The 17231-nt window shown below is 36.7% G+C and overlaps 2 protein-coding genes across 2 annotated transcripts; both read right to left on the bottom strand.

Moving 5' to 3' along the window:
- Positions 1-164: 164 nt before the first annotated feature.
- Positions 165-10210, bottom strand: LOC110705072 (coatomer subunit gamma-like). Its single transcript, XM_021882907.1, has 18 exons — positions 10013-10210; positions 9640-9737; positions 9497-9547; positions 9273-9386; positions 8970-9170; positions 8789-8890; positions 5627-5734; positions 5307-5537; positions 4666-4916; positions 4359-4530; positions 4079-4234; positions 3945-3995; positions 2898-3038; positions 2625-2822; positions 2364-2495; positions 2102-2275; positions 1227-1469; positions 165-744 (listed from the first exon to the last, which is right to left on the bottom strand). Exons 1-18 carry the CDS (start codon positions 10056-10058, stop codon positions 550-552), a joined length of 2664 nt encoding a protein of 887 aa, XP_021738599.1. The 5' UTR covers positions 10059-10210; the 3' UTR covers positions 165-549.
- Positions 10211-13538: 3328 nt separating this feature from the next.
- Positions 13539-16943, bottom strand: LOC110705073 (putative proline-rich receptor-like protein kinase PERK6). The gene is made up of 6 exons (XM_021882908.1): positions 16385-16943; positions 16023-16109; positions 15670-15916; positions 15241-15385; positions 14842-15003; positions 13539-14536 (listed from the first exon to the last, which is right to left on the bottom strand). The coding sequence occupies exons 1-6, from the start codon at positions 16842-16844 to the stop codon at positions 14249-14251; spliced, it is 1389 nt and encodes a 462-aa protein (XP_021738600.1). The 5' UTR covers positions 16845-16943; the 3' UTR covers positions 13539-14248.
- Positions 16944-17231: the final 288 nt, after the last annotated feature.

The following is a 17231-nucleotide window of genomic DNA, read 5'->3' as shown; positions in this document are numbered from 1 at the left end:
GAAACCAGCCCATTCCAAGATATAGTACACATTACAAGGTTACGACTTACTGACTTGGCTAGATGTTTAGGTCGAACTTTGGAAGTTAATGATGTTGGCTCAGAAAATGGAGCTTTCAAATACTTTAAGGAAAATAGCCAACTTATATGAAATAAAGAACGAGGTTCATACAATGCAATGATTAAAATAGGAATAACATTTTATTGTTCAACTTTTTAGTGAATACACAAGTATCTCTTGATATTGGGGAAAAATGGATAGATTCATACACAATACTACAAATATAACAAACAAAAAAAAAGAGCTTCAGATTTTCGGCTAAGGGGTACAACCAACCAGGGTATGCCAGTAAGTTGTAGTACCAACCAATCCCCGTCAACCCCATGAACCAGACTTCACTGTAGACAGAATTTGCGTAAACTCAAAAGGAATCTGTAATGAATTAATAGGGCAACCTTGCTCTGTATGGGAAAATCCTCATCTCTACAACTAGCATCTGTTTCCCACCCCACACTATGACTTTCACCTAAAAAATCAACATATATAATTTTAGCCGCTTGCAACAATTTCATGAATTGTGTCACTGACAGCATCATCTTCTGATCTAACAGCGAGTTTCATCGCCACTTCTCTGTTTGAATCAAGACCAAATTGTAATCGAACAAGAACCTTCACATTACCAATGAATACGCCAGAAAGAAGGCATGTGTGTGACCTTGAATTGCTTGGCACCACATCAGTACCCTAAAGATCATACACAATGGGAAAGTCATTAGCATTTTCATTTAGCCTTTTGCCAGTGGAAAACAATATATAGTGACAGTCCGAAAAAATAAACCAAAAGAATTAACCAGAGCCAGGAAGCACGAGCTCTCTTTCTCTACCTTAAAGAGGCTGATAAGTTGGCTAAGCTAATATAATTTGATTGCTTCAATGAAAAGAAACAGAAGTTGGCTGAGACACGCTAATATCTGCAATACCTAATAGCCAAAGCAGTTTTCCCATGCCCCAACAGATTTCAGAGTTTGGTTGGCATTTATGGAGGGGAGGGGACGATAGAGATGGAAGAGAGGTGAGGGAAGAGGAGTGAAGTTGCATATTAATAAAGGGGAGGAGAATGGACCCCAAAACAAGGAAAATTAAATCCTGCTCTCCCTTGATCTTCAACCGGCAGTATGATTAGTTCATTAGGAAATTTTCAAAGTAACTAATTTCTGTTAGCTTACCTCACAAGGTTGCATGCCGAGAAGGCTGATGACAGCATTTACTGCTTCTGTCAGGTTTTCCCTTGGGCCAAGACCATATTCATCCACTTTCTCAAAGTCATCACCAATGCTATCCCAAGCATTTCTGAAGTTAGATACACCAACCTTCAACATGTAATCGGCTGCCACAACATCCACATCCTCAAGCTGGTAGTCTTCTTCCATACCATCCTCCTCTATAACCTCGCCAGTAGATGGGTCAACCTGCACCAACATATAAAATTATATTACTGAACCTAACCTACTTTTCCATGAGCTTACCCAAGCTTACCAACAAATATAATTGTATTACTCAACCTAACCTATTTACCAATACTGCTTTAGCATGTCATTTCATATTACAAGCATGTATACCAGACATACTTGAGGATCAACCGATCAAGGTCATTGGGTGGATCCATGCCTTTGTTGGATTGTTGAGTGTCCAACATGCATACAAAGGATACATTAAAGAATTGAAGTTACGTACAGGAAACAAATAGGTTCCAGACCAAAAGGATGAAATTAGATATTTGTACAACTATCCTATTTGACATCAGCCAATACTATTAGCTGAAAAAAGGGACCAAAAATGACTGTCCTAGACGAAAGTAGCATGCTTACTACATAGGCAGAAAGATCTCTGGGTAGAAACATTAATGCAAAGAATTCAAAAAAAAAACGCTGAAGTAAGCACAAGAGAACCACATAAACTTTACTCATCCCTGTGTAATTTACCAAGCACACAGTAGAGAGCTACAACAAGTGAGGGGCAGCATTTTAGATTAAATATGACAAAAATATACAGGAAGGACTGGTGAGAGAAATACATTCATAAATGTTTGTAAAAAGTATACCTCCTTAACAATGAATCTCAAGTTATTTGAAAACTTGCCCACAGCAGGCACTCCCTCAGGCTTCTGGAAGGCGACAAATGTATGTCCAGGAGTGTCATATGGAAGAGACCTGAGAGGCTTAGATGCTATTTCGGCAAATTCTTCTGCTTCAGAAGCATCCACGGTAACGGTAACCTAGTAGAAAACATACAATACCTCAAAGGTCAACAGACAAGATTGAAGAGCATACAGAAATCATTTTCTGACATATCAGAGGCCTTACATCTTCTAATAATTGCTCAGGAATGGTGTTGGTGCAGTTGTATTGGAATACAACGTGTCCATCATATACATGCTTGACAACATTAACTGCATACTCTGTCTCAGCTTCAGTGAGCTCAACAGGAGCTGAAGACTGAAAAAGTAAAGAGCATAATTAAAAAAATTTACAGCAAAAACCAAAATTATTAATCACCCAATATCAAATCCCGCCCCCCCCCCCCCTCTTCCCCTCCCCAAATTAAAAGCAAGGGTTTAGTCAAACCTTAAAGAGCTTGCCAAACGACGAGAATTCTGAAATAGAAGACAGTAATTTCTCATAAGCATCCACACCAGTTGAAGCAGCAGCAAGAGGAGTATCCAACCCAGGGTGCTTCTTGTTTGTTGCTTTCTTCTCAGCAAGCGGCTGAGACTTGACCTCCTTGGGAACAGAGTTAATGTCAAATGGTTCTTCAGAGGGCTCCTGGATAAATAGCAAACCAATGAACAGACAGCTTCAATGAAAGCAATGATCAAATACATTTAAAAGCATGCTTACATAGTTCTTTAGACTAGTTTCCAGATTGGATAGAGGGACATCCAGAGATCCGAAGAGAAATTCCTTAGCATCTTCGTCAGTTTCAACTACTCCACCATCACCTCCCAGCGTATTCAGATAAAGTGTAGCTCTATCACGAACCTGTAAACAACCCCAAAGAGTTAGCTAACACTCATAAGAACATAGCTATCTTAGGGTAGATAAAGCCTAGCATTACCAAATAAATTAAGAGAAGCAATTCTACATCTATGTACACTCATATTCTACAAGCCAGGACAAATGGTGTAGAATGAATAGCAGACGATAAGGAGGACTTGGCTGGTATGTATGAAAGACAACAAAGAGTATCCATCACAAAGGAATTATGAGGTCAAAGAAATGTCGAAAATTTGGTGACTGAAACATTTTTTATTGTGACTGTAGCCATTCACAGTTTGATTGTCAGCCCTCAAATGTCATGTACCATATCCTTTGGTGAATTCATCATTTTCATGATTGACTAAAGAATCATACACAAATTGAAATATTTTTTGGACAGGATTCATCACAAATTGAAAAGACAGTTCAAAAAGATATCGAGATTCGAGAGAAAGCAAAAATATGTGATCATGCCCTCAAAGAGAAGAGTTGCCCTTAGAAAACCTAGTTTGTATTACCAACTCTGAACAAGATATTATTGGTGTTTAGAGAGCCACAAGGGCGGGTGATGAATATCGATCATAAGATCTCTTGGAACCAGGAGAGAGCCTCTAAACAATTGAGCTATCCCTCACTCTCACCAGCTCTGAACAAGATAAATGTACAGCAGTTCCATAGAGCTATTACAATACTATTTTTTCGGTTAACCAGAAATATTAAATATGTAGTTTGAACTTCTGGTTAAAAGGATGTCCCTATATGATAGAATAAAGGAGAAAAATAGATGCCTTAGTCTCTAAATGATTTCGGGTCATGAATCGCCAGCAAAAAAATGGACCAAAAGAAGAAGTTGCTGTATGATGGAATAAAGGAGTAAAACAAAATTCGAGCAAAGAAAATGAGCTTTACCTCATCATCACTGTCAAATAGGCAGCGTCTCAACAGAATAAAGATGCGGGGCTGCACAAGAAAAAGCTCACCATTAGAGGTCATCAAGTTTCAATTAGTATACATTTGAAAACCAGAAAAACCAAGTTAAATACCTTCAGTGAATCGACCATGGCACCAAATTTCGCCAATGTGCTTACAGCACTGGCCCTAACAGTGGCATTCTCAAGAATAACTCTGTTGTAGATATACCGTATGTATTTGCTGGGATCTGCTGTCTTTGGCCCCTCAACACCCAAGAAATGCAGAATCTGGATAAGCAGTAACATATAAAAAAACAATAACAGATAGTAAGTTGCAGCTTAGAACCAATTGATTCACTAAAAAACAATTAAATATAAATCAATCACATTGTAGAGAAGTGTGGACTGTAACCTGAGTGGAAAGGTACGTAAATTCACAGTCCTCAATGAATTCACAAAGGTGCAAAAGCCCACTTTCTTTTGCATCTGGGATATCTCTAATCAGTATGACAATAGAGTCAACAATTGCCTTCTTATAATCAAAACCACCTTCTTCTCGAAGAATATTGCTCAGGAAATTCATGCTGAAATAGTGTTATTGGGAAAGATCAGTAATAACAAATCCAATAATAAAAACATCTAGATACTAATCTACAGGGGAAAAAAAAAAAAAGAAATGTAGTAACTGTTTATAAAGCAAATGAAAGTAGTACACATACAGTGATCTATATTTCAGAGGGAACTTCAGACAAAGAGATCTAATGGCATCAACAACAACAATCTTGAACTCATCAGCAATATCTGACATGAAGTTTGTGATCTGTTTCATGAGGCGGTCTACACTCGATTCATTTCCAGTTTTTAAAAGAGTTGTAATGGCAAGAGTGGCAATGCTTCTATTCTGATCAGATATTAGGCTTTCCATGTCAATGTTGCAGTTCGTCACTGCCATTGGATGCATCATAGCAACCTGCACCAAAACAAAGATATTGAATTAACATGAGTTTAGATTCAAACCCAGGCCAGAGATGGATTACAAAAGAAAAAAAAAAAGCAAATAAAAAGAAAGGAAAAAGAAAAAACAAATGCTAGTGATATTATTTTCAAGAGTTGAGACTGGCATTTGTGGTTATAAGAAATGGCTTTTGAAATTTGCCAAAGAAACAAAGGATGTTTACAAGATATTAAGGAGATAGCAAAGTTATTCAAAGACCATAGAGCAAAATTGAAACAAAATCTGATGCAGCAAGACACAAATAATAATCTAACACATAAGATTGACAACAAAGAGTGGCCTGGTAATCTGGTATGATAGGATTGATAGCAGTACGAACAAGAGCAAATAAAGAAAAAGGCATACCTTGTTCAAAGTACGAACAGCTGCAAACCGAAGGACTGGCTTTGAAGAGCTGAGAAATAGCTGTAGGACAGTGATTGCTGGAGTCAACTCCCGGCTTGTTACACCGCTAAGCTCAGTAATTGCTCTTGCAGCTTCAAAAATAACCATTTCCGCCTTATGACGAAGACAGGCTTCAAGATAGTCATAAAATGGCCGGTCACCTGTTTGGGTACTTCCAGATTCTTGGATAACCTGCAATAATTTTATTAAGTAAATAGCCATCCAAGATGAAATAAGTAGACATGACAATACCAAGGGACAGAGATCTAGCAGCCTTGCACCTGACTTATAAAACGAATTAAGAGACACTGTGCCAATGGAGAGCGCACTGTTCCTCTAGTCAAGTTTGAAACTAGTTTGCTCACAGCCAGACGGTCATTTTGTCTAATCTGCAGGTTCCAAAAAGCACTTGGACTTCAGATAAACACAGGAAAAGAAAGAAAAGCAAAAACCCAAGGCAATTGCAAATTGCAAAAAGTACTAATGAGTAATTATACGTGATGAAAGGTTAGACATTGGGCATATGCATCACCATGAAAATTTGCTGCACAGAAAATTGAAAAAAATGCTAAACATTGTCCAATTGCATCTAGTAGTACTAGTTCATTTGGTACAGCTACCCACATTCAATAGGAAGTCATCTGATCATATCCATCAACACTCAATACATTCTCACCAACAAGCAAAAATTTCCAATGTAAAGGAAGAGATGGGCCAGTTTGAAACACTTTAGTGATTGGGATAATATAAGCTCCTGCCCCATGATGTATTAAGCCCACACAGAGGAAAAGTAACAATTACTTCTTTCTCAATAATGCATCATCTGACTGAACACATCTACCAACATGATATTTAGGCCATTGATATCTTCAATTACGTTAAAATCTATTAACTATTACTAAAACAAAACATGCTGGCATCATTAAAGGACAGGAAAAATTGCTCCCATTAATCTGAACTTTGCCTCGTCCGCCGAAATTAATCTCAACTTCCGTTTATTATCTATCACTCCCAACTTTAGGGGGTATTAATTTCTATTGCACCCAATTTACCTGAAACCGGTTAATCAGGTTAACATTTGTGAATTAAATTTTTTTGCACACGTGTCAATATGTAATTGGTTGGAAAAAAAAAAAGAATAAAAAAAATAAAAAAAAATGAAAACAAAAAAAAATTAATTTCCTAAAACTAATCCAGCACTTGCCCCACCTCAACCACCGCACCACCACCACCAGCGCACACTCTCCCCTCACGCAGCCCAGCAGCAAGCCACCACACGCACTCCCTTCGCCACCAGCCACCACACACACTCCCTTCGCCACCAGCCACCACACGCACTCCCTTCACCCACCACAACCGAAAACCCATCACAGCCCCCTCACCAAATTGACCACCACAATGGCCGAAAATGGCCAACCACCACCGCACCACCACACGACCGTTTCCCCACCATAAAACAACCCCCTTCCCCAAAATCGACCACCAAAATTGGCCACAAATGACCGAAATCAGTCGATAATGGGCCTGAATGGTTGATTTCAACCCTTTATCGGCCGATTTCGGCTGTTGGTGGCTGATTTCGTTGCCGTTTTTGTAGTGTTTCGAATGTTAGGGTTAAGGGTTAGGATTTGGGGAATTTGAGTGGTTTGCAAGGTGATCGAAGAGGAAAGGGGAGGTGGTTTGCAAGGTTGTTGCTGGTGGTCGTGGTCGCAACGGGAAGTTGGTGGAGTTGCAGAGAAAGGGAAGCATGGAGGTTGGTGGAGTACGTGTGTGAAGTGCGCAAGGGGAAGGGGAAGCGGGGAGGTGGGCTGGGAGGCGGCGATACGGAGGTGGGGGAAGGGGAGGTAGTGCTGCCGCCGGCTGATTGCGGGTGGCCGTGAGGGAAGGGATGTGGGGAGGAAGCAGAGAGGGAAGGGGGAGAAGGGAGGAGAGAGAAGGTGTTTTTTTTTTACTTTAATTTTATTTTTTAACTTTATTTATTTATTTTAATTTTAATTTTTTAAGCGAATCATATGCTGACACGTGTCTAGGTAATCTGCTACATCAGGTAGTAGAAATTAATACCCCCTAAATTTGGGAGTGATAGATAATAAACGGAAGTTGGGATTAATTTCGGCGGATGAGGCAAAATTCAGATTAATGGGAGCAATTTTTCCATTGGACACGTGTCAACTTTCTATGAAAAATTTTCCCGCCTAAACTATTTTGGACATCATTCCTTTTTTTTTCTTCACATTAATGATTAAATAAATATAATACTTCTTTCAAAATAAATTAATGAAATTATGATTACATTATTTTTCAAATAAAGAATACTAACTATTTTAAACAAATAATAGCTATTTAATTCGTGCAACGCAGGGAACTAAACTAGTAAAAATTATAAAATATAAATTTACACACACACTTAGAGATTAACCCAACAAGTAGAATAACAACATTTATTTTTGCATATCAGTAATAAAATATACACAAATTTATATAGGATTAGTATAAAAAGTCAAATTGAAACATCTATTGAGAAACGGATGAATTACAAACGGATGAATTACAATGTGAATTAATTTCATAGGCATCCTATCTAAATTGCAAATCAATTATCAATTCCCTTCTTTCCTACACTATGCCTCTCCAAGCAGCACCAGAGCAAATTCAAGAAGCAGCATTTTAAATTTCTGCAAATGCAATGTTTTAGACATAAACTCAAAAACTGAACATGATCCACAACCTTCACCCTTGGTTACAACTAAAAGCCAATTATAGTTACAGCTAAGAATATGTGTAGGTGTAAAAGATCTGATAAATTAATCTCAATTTTACAGCATTACAACATAAAAGTTAATAATAACTATGCATGCACATCTATTGTCCAACCGTCTCCTATATTTCCTTCTGTGAAAACCTAAACTTCATTTCTCTTCTCTAGTACTTATCTTGTTTGCAGAATCATCCAAGGAAAAGATGAAATTTATCTTCTCAACAAATATAGAAAAACAATTTCACTTATTATCCATAAGCAATCATTTCTTTTTCTCATCTAAGGAAGAAGGAAGTGGAGAGATTAACAAAAAGTATACTTTGTATATTCTAAGGTAAACGGTATGGAGTAAATTTTATCAATGACCCCTGCATGCGATAAAAAGGTCAAATTGATTTTTATATAAAAAGCATCAAAATAGAATAGCACAATGCCACAGATAAAGCATTTTAAACATTCTCAGGAGGTAGATTGTAGGGATCAGAAAATGATGAGCTTTAGTCACTTTAACAAATCATGTTCTTCCTTCATTTTAGGTGACTAACATGCTACGAACTAGCCTAATCATTAATAGAATAATCCAAAACTTGATTACCAAATACAGCAACACGTATATTCTACGATTTATACCTATCCCGGTCATTCTCATGCACATAGACAACCGAGAATATAACAGAGACATTACCTGGTGCAGCAAAGCTAAAGCATGAAATTGCACCAGAGCAGCACGTGACTGAACAGCCTCTTGCACCTCATTACTCCATCGTTTCACTATCTCAGGGTTGGTCTAGCAAACCATCAAAAAATAAAAGCAACGAAACAAAATTATGGATGCTAAAGTAGCTGGTGAAGGTGTGTTAACAAACCTGGAGCAAGTGAATACCACTGACTAGCGCAGCACTGGCAACAACAGGGTTCTTATCAACAATAGCTTGTTTCAAATACCTTTCAATCTGAGTGAGGAGTGTTCCATCAGTAATTCTACAAAGCACACGAATAGCATTTGCTCGGTACATATCAGTCTTGCTGTTCATGTCCTTCATTAAGGAACTTGTAACAATAATAACCTACAAAAAATAGGGAAAATATGTCAGCATCGCAGATCATACTAGTACATTGTATCACATTACAAAACTAATACTGGCACAATAACAATCGCAGCACATAACCTCATCAGCAGAAGGTGAGAGTTCCTTTATCATCAAATAGACCATTCTTCTCAACCCGTTATCTTTTGATTGGAACAATTTGGTAACAGAAAAAAATACTTCAGTTGCTTCAACCTACAGCAGATCCCATTGAAATAATTTCAAAAAATGATTACATTCAGAGCTAAAAGTAATAATGTTCTGAACACATGTCGAATCGACGAATACAGTACTTAAGCACTAACCTTTGTAAACGACTCTCCTTGATTTAGCAAGTAAAGAAGTTTTGTAATGACCTAAGCACATCAATGTAGTAGACAACTTTAACAATGCGAAAACATAATATTCAGAAATTGACGCAAAATTGAAGGCGAAAAATGTCGAAAACCTGAGAACATCTTCTAGGATCAAGCTGAGGATCGTTGAAAACCCTAGCTTCCTGAAGCACAGCTCCCTTCTCGATCCCCAAAAAGGGAGAATATTCAGCTGCAAACAAATTTTCCAGATCCAATTACACAACAATTCAATCGAATTGCATAATTAATTCCTAGATCTAACCTAATTCTTGCGATCAATCAAATCAATTCAATTACATCAAAATGCACGATTATAATGAAAGATTTCAGCCCTAATTTCATCAGATCCGACATTCCAAAAATTTGATCAAATGTCGGTAAAATTAACTTGAATAAATCACGAAGAAAATTCTACAAAAATCAATTGAAACAAAATGGAGCAAAATTAGGGAGAGAAATGTTTACATTCATCATCTCGATCGTCATCTTTCTTAATCAGAGGTTGCGCCATTGTTGGTGGATCTGCAATGGTTGAAATCGAATTGCGTAGATCGTCTCTCTCTTTCTCACTCTTATCGGTGGAATAGCAAGTGAAGTTTGTAAGGGAGAAGCTTATAACAGAAGGATGGGGACGAAGATCTCTTTTTCTCTCTCCTCAACCAAATATATTTACCCAACAGTTCTTTAAAAAAAAAAAATTATATGCCCAACACTTACTTCACTTTACCTTAAAAAATTAATTTCAATTTAGTAAAAAATACTTGTAATATATTTAGCACAAATAGAGTGAAATGAATAGAGTTGGATATATCTGATAACTGTGTTATCAATTTCGTGTTTTTTTATATCTGGAGAAAATAAAAAAGAGTATATAGAGTGCCGTATGCGAAGTAATTAATTTCGCGTTTTTTAGGGTCCTTTGGTTGGGGTTAATCATCAAAGGGAATGGGAATCAACTGCCCTCATTCCCTTTGCTGCTATTTGTTAGACCATTTTCCCATTTCCTTTACCCTCTTCATTCCCCCAAAACCCTCTAAGTTCATTCCCCACCCCTCTCCCCTAGGTATTTCCATTCTCATTCCCTAGCCACCTTCACACCACCACATCACCACCTTCCTACCAACCAACACCATCGGAAAACCAGCTCACCTTCATACCAGACCACCGTCGCCCCTACTCAGACCACCGCCGCCCTCCCCTCCCCCGCAAAAAAACCCACAACCCCCGTTAAACACTAGAAACCCCTCCCTATCCCCGTAAAACTGTCGGCCAGCCCTCCCATCACCCTCGAAACCTTAGCGGCTAGGGTTTCGAGGATGGAAGGAGGGTCGGGTGGCAGTTTTACGGGGATAAGGAGTTGTTTTTAGGGTTTTGCGGGCTAGGGGAGGTTGTTTCGGAGGAGGGGAGATATGTGAGGGTGCGAGGAGCGGCGATGAGGGGCGGGGGAGGTGCAGCGGTGGTCAACGAGTGGTGGAGGAGGCGCGGCGAGTGGCTGAGTGGCTAGGTGGTGGCTAGAAATTGTGGGAAGTAAAGCAATGTGGTGGTGGTGTGGTGGTTGGACTGGTGGTTGTGTTTCCTTTGTTATTCAAAACAAACAACACCCAAAAATTGGGGGATTTTTATCGCATTCCAATTCTTTCCCTTTGTTCAATTCATTTCGATCACCCTGTGCGATCCAAACGACCCCTTATTTTTTGTACGGGTAGAAAAATTGATATTGATAATCTTAATTTTAACCATTTATTATAAATTTTCTTAACATTGAATATTATTATTAGGAAATTTTGTTAGAAACCACCCGTTAAAAACAGTTTTTTTTGTCAAAAACCACCCTTTTTTTTTTTGTCTAGAACCACCCAATTTTAAAAATTTGTTGTCAAACACCACAAGAGTCTATTTTCCGACATTGACCTAGAACTCCGGCGTTGACCCTACCCACGTGCGTTGCAATTGAAATTGAAAGTTTAAATCACTGATAAACAAGTTATAAATCACAATCACACCTAAATTAAGTGTTAATCGTAATCGCAATTAATTTAGAAAGGGAGTTAAATGGGGGAGAAATCATAGGAGTAGACCCCACAAATAGTACAATTGGACGGTATCTATTAATGGGTAGTGCTAGACATGCGTTTGTTATCTTATGGGTAGTTGTTCACAAATAAAAATAATTGGGTAGTTGTTCACAAGACAGCCCCCTTTTAGGATGGTCTTCACAAAATTTCTGATTAACAAATACTCGTAACAAATTAGGAGTTGTCGGGACCCGGTGTCAGAAATTCACGGAATTGTACGAGATGCATCTCGAGGTCATATGATGTCGTTTGGACATACGGCCATAAGTCGGCTTCTTAAAGGCCCCGTACAAGTTTATAGCTAATACAAGAGGCATGTACGAAAACGGGTAAACTCGATGCTTAGAGGCAAATTGGATGGTTCCACCCACCCAATTGGACTACCGAAGGGAATGACGGTCTATAGATAGCTTCTCGGCAATTTTTGTTTATGGGTAAAAAAAGTCAAAAATGGCAAAATTAAAGGCTATAATATTATACACGTTTTTTTAGCGAATTTCGGAGGTTTCGACACCCGATGTCGAAAAGTGTCAAGATACTTGGGGCACATCCCGGAGTCATATAATGTCGTTTGGAAGCATAAGTGATCATTATATGTTGTCATAAATGTCCATAGTAGCCTCGAGTTTATGAAATTGGTGCAAGTTGTAAACGGATAAATTACAGTTTTGAAGGCATATTGGATGGTTTTACCCATCCAAATGGACTCCCGGGGTGTATTAGGGTCCATGGGAAGCATCTCGGCAATTTTTATTTCTAGGTCCAAAAAAGTGAAAAATTGTCCAAAATTAAAGGTTATATAATACACGATTTCGGGTCAATTTTTGACATTTTTTCAAAAAAATATACTGAATGCGTGAGGTCATAATATGATGTGACTCGACAATAATGATGTAACTTGACTCCTGGACACATATAAGGTGGTTTAAAACCATAACACACTTATACAAATATTTATAAAGTACCAAGAATGTTAAAAAATGATGTAACTTGACAATAATGACGTCATATTATGTAATTATATTTATAATGATGTGATGTCATAATATGATGTGACTCGACAATAATGATGTCATTAGAGTATATATTAGGAAAATGGTGTCATATAACTATAATATTGGTGTGATTTGATTTGACTTGACACTATGACTTGAAATTGGAAAATAACACATGTTATGATGTAAATATGGATAATCATATCACTATTCGCATGTGTGTTGTTGATTATTAATGTGATGTGATGTGTTGATAGATAGACTATGGATAATAATCATACTACTATTTATGTTTGTAATCGAAGTATCACATCTTATCTCATATTTTATCATCAGGTAACACAAATTGTCCCTCAATAACTCTGTTTTAGGGTCAATTGACACATTCCTGGTCAAAAACAACCTCAAACCTCCAAAAACGCGCAAGAAGGGTAATTTGGGATGTAACAAAGTGTCAAAAACCCATCCGATCCCCCTACTATTCTAAACCTTTTCCCAATCTTCTAGGACTGTTTATTAGCAACTTCCTTGTTTTCCAATTATCGCATATTTTCCCGTATTTTTCATTTTGGGGCCCACAAAAAACATTTTATGGAAAAAAACGACTTGGAGGCTTTCATTTTTTATTATTGTTAGTCTGACACAACACTTAAAAATACAATTAATTTTCAACTATTTGCTTATTGAACCATGTATAATTCGCTTTGTGCATTTACACCTTGTTCACTTCATCTTATAAAAATAATATTCAGTAAAAATAAGTTCAGTTTAGCAAAAATAATTTCAGTTCAGTAAAAATAATTTCAGTTCAGTAAAAATAATTTCAGTTTTGTAAAAATCGGTAATTTTAAAGAAGATATATAATAGAAAATCATTAAATTTAATTTCAATTCAGCAAAAATAAAGTGAACTGAACGGGGCCTTATTATATTTATTTTCTCATATTATATTTCATACTACGTATTTGTTAGTTATTTCTTTTCCACACAAATCCAATACATAACCCTAACTATATTGATTTGTCTTTACTTTCATCATCATAACATTACCTCTTATAGGGAAAAAAAGAAATTCCATATATGTACTGTATAATTTAGTCCATTTTTTTTTTTTGTAAGATAGTTCAATAAGTTAACAAAGTTGAACATTTATCAATAATATTAGGGGTGAGAATATAGGTTTATCAATGAAATCCAGAGTATATGTTTTTTTAAAAGAAAATGATAAAGTATATGTTTTTTTTATTTTACAAAGATAAAGTATATGTTTGACGATTATATCTTACAAAAAAAAAAAAAAAAAAAAAGAATAAATCATATTTTATGTTTCATTTAACCATCAACTTGTTTCCATAACACAATATATAAAACTACAATCTCTCTATCAATAAAAAAAACGTGATTGAAAACGTACATTAAAACAAATCTTAAGTAGACACCTAAATCACGTAATTGTTTCAAGTTATGTTACACTTGAACAACAAGAATGGGGTTATCAATGAAAAAATATACAGTAGTTCACGAAAAATCTGATCGTTCCCAATTCATCCCTTCCTTATTCCTTTGCTGGAGTAGAACGTCTTGCCACATTGTCGAAGTGTTATTCAAATTGTACAATATGTAACCTCCCTTCTAGACAAAATGGTTCGGCGAAGGGCTAGTCCTTTTGGGCATTGAGGACGACATCTCGGCGCTAGAACCGGAGGTATGCCCATACTCGTTAGTTGCTCCATACTCACTACTTGGATAATCTGTACTGTTAAGCGCTGCTCGTCTAAACTTCTTCATGTCATTGTTGTATGAAACGGTATCATAGTCCGAGCTACCGCCACTAGAGCCAACTAGTGTGCTACCATTTCTAGCCTTTGCTCCTTCATTCAAGTCGTCCAATGATACATCACCCTCTAATGCTCTTACAATCTGTTATTTACGTAACAATTTTCACATATTATTAAGTGGCACAAAAATCAATGCATAAAATTTTAAGAGGAGATAAACTGAAATGTTAATTTTTGAGATTAACTGGAGCTCCTTCATATTTTACTTCATTAGATGATTATTTTTAAAGACCGTAATAAATCAATCAAATGTATTTATAATTAGTGTACGTGAATTTGTGTTACTTGTGTTATTTTTATAAGTATATGTTTGAGAAGACGTTAGTAAGTAATTGAAATAGTTAGTGCACATAATTATAGTACAAAGATTAATACGAGTATTTTTACCTGGCTCATTTTCGGCCTCCTTTTACCAGAATGTCTTATGGATGCGCCAGAACATGCGATCAAACGCATCATCTCTTCGGAATCAAATTCACCTTCTAAACGTGGATCGACGAGTCCACTGAAATTTCCTTCCTCCATTGCTCGTGCAATAAGTGGTCTAGCCTGTTTATGTGTAACACATACATTAGATATTGTAGTTATTATTCATATGATGTTTTAAGTACTAACAAAAATCATGTTTTAAACTTATGTATCTAGTTAGCAACAAGTAAATAGCAACAAATTATGTGCAAGGTTAATCAAACTAAGATTTAGCTATATATGCTCGATTTTTATGTAATGAATTGAACATTTGAACCAATGAAAATGAGACACTATTATGTAAATAAAATGACTAACCCAATCTACTAAGCTATCCTCTTCTTCAGATGAAGGATCGATAGGGCGACGGCCCGTGACTAGCTCTAATAGCATGACACCGAATGAGAAAACATCAGACTTCTCGGTCAATTTTCCACTTGATGCATATTCTGGTGCCAAGTACCTGGTTTCAAGAGATTAGATATTAAAACTTCCATATTGTACTCGGGTACACCTAAAGCTATATATTTAAGTGTATTTTATTACTCATGTAACCATATTATTCTATTTTATTTGGAGAATTTTCAATGAGCAAAAAATGATCAAAGCCTACATATGAAAACACCAAGATCGATCTGTGTGTCAGGAGTACCCGAATACTATAAAAGGAAGATTATGTAACTAACAATGGATAAAATTGAGCTTATAGCAGCAACCAAGGGAAAGGATTGATGTTAAGATTCTTACCCAAATGTTCCCATGACACGCGTTGACACATGAGTGAATGTGTCCGACGAAAGCTTAGCCAAGCCAAAATCAGCCACCTGAATGAAAATGTTATCTCTTATAATGTCAAGTTGCAACAAATTAGCAAATATTGTAATGTTCGAATTACGTATATGAAGAATGTGCGATGTGCAAACCTTGGCCTCGAAGCAATTATCAATCAAAATGTTTGCGGTTTTAATGTCTCTATGTATAATTCGTGGGTGACCTATATGTACAAACATATGTTAACCATTTCTATACAAAAAAAAAAAAAAAATCCTATAAAATGCTTAATTATAATATGAAAGGAACATGTTAGTAATGGTTCATACAATCTTCATGAAGGTAAGCTAGGCCCTTGGCAGATCCAAGCGCAATTTTCATTCTCGTATTGAAATCCATGACCGGACGACCTTTACCTACAAAAAAACATATATGGAATCGAACATATTAAAGTAATACCCTATTCGATAAAAGTAGTTGAAATTATATTGAATACACTTGATTTATTGCAATAATAAAATACCATGATCTTGGCGTAATGTACCAAGACAAAAGTTTATAATCATTCTTAAAATTCTTTTAAAGATGCTGACAAATGCCATTTTATTTTGAAAAGACTTGACTAATAGAAATGCAGCATATTATTTTGATAAAAAGATCGGAATAATATAGGCTTTAAATAGCAGCATACCATGAAGATGAAACTCAAGGGTATTGTTAGGAACAAACTCATAAACAAGCATCCTTTGACCTCCTGCAATACAATAACCCACAAGGGATACAAGATGTCTATGATGCACCCTACTAATGATCTCAACTTCAGCTTGGAACTCTCTTTCGCCTTGGCCGCTCCCTGACTTAAGGCTCTTCACGGCTATTTCCTTGCCATTAGGTAGCAACCCTTTGTGGACATAACCAAACCCTCCTTGACCCAACAATCGTTCCTTGGAGAAGCCATTTGTCGCGGCTGCTAGCTCGTCGTATGTGAAGGTGCTTTTACTAAACCCAAGGGCTACTGATGGGTGAGGTGGTGGTAAGGCAGGACCTGTTGGCCCTGAGGAGTAGTTTGCACTACTCATGTCCGCGCTCATCATAGGCGGGGGTGGCATCATCGGTTGGCCGCCGCCACCGCCCCATTGTGCCGAGGACATACCCGTTGGATCTGTAGCGTAGTTGTTTGAGTCTTGGTGTTGACCGGGGCTTGTGTGCCAAGGTGCATGTTGGCTACTATATTGTTGTTGGCCGTTATATTGTTGGCCTAGTACATAATTATTGAAATTAACCATAAAGAGATAAATTAGTATTGTATTTTATTTTAAAAAATAAAAATTAGAAAAACGAATATATTAATTGAGAAGGATAATTGCTAATGCACAATTGTACAATACAGTACACATTTGATTGTTACGTTACATGTTTATGTGATAGAAGTAATAATATACTATATCTTTTATTCGCAGCTTAAATTAAAATAAATGATAATCTTTATTTAAAAATAAAATGACAATTGTTGGAATGATAGGACATAAGAAGATTAC

The sequence above is a fragment of the Chenopodium quinoa genome, unplaced genomic scaffold (genome assembly GCF_001683475.1).
Source record: "Chenopodium quinoa cultivar QQ74 unplaced genomic scaffold, ASM168347v1, whole genome shotgun sequence".
In the NCBI taxonomy this organism is placed as follows: Eukaryota; Viridiplantae; Streptophyta; class Magnoliopsida; order Caryophyllales; family Amaranthaceae; genus Chenopodium; species Chenopodium quinoa.
Note: the sequence above shows the minus strand (reverse complement) of the source record. Positions and strands in the feature narration are given on the sequence as shown.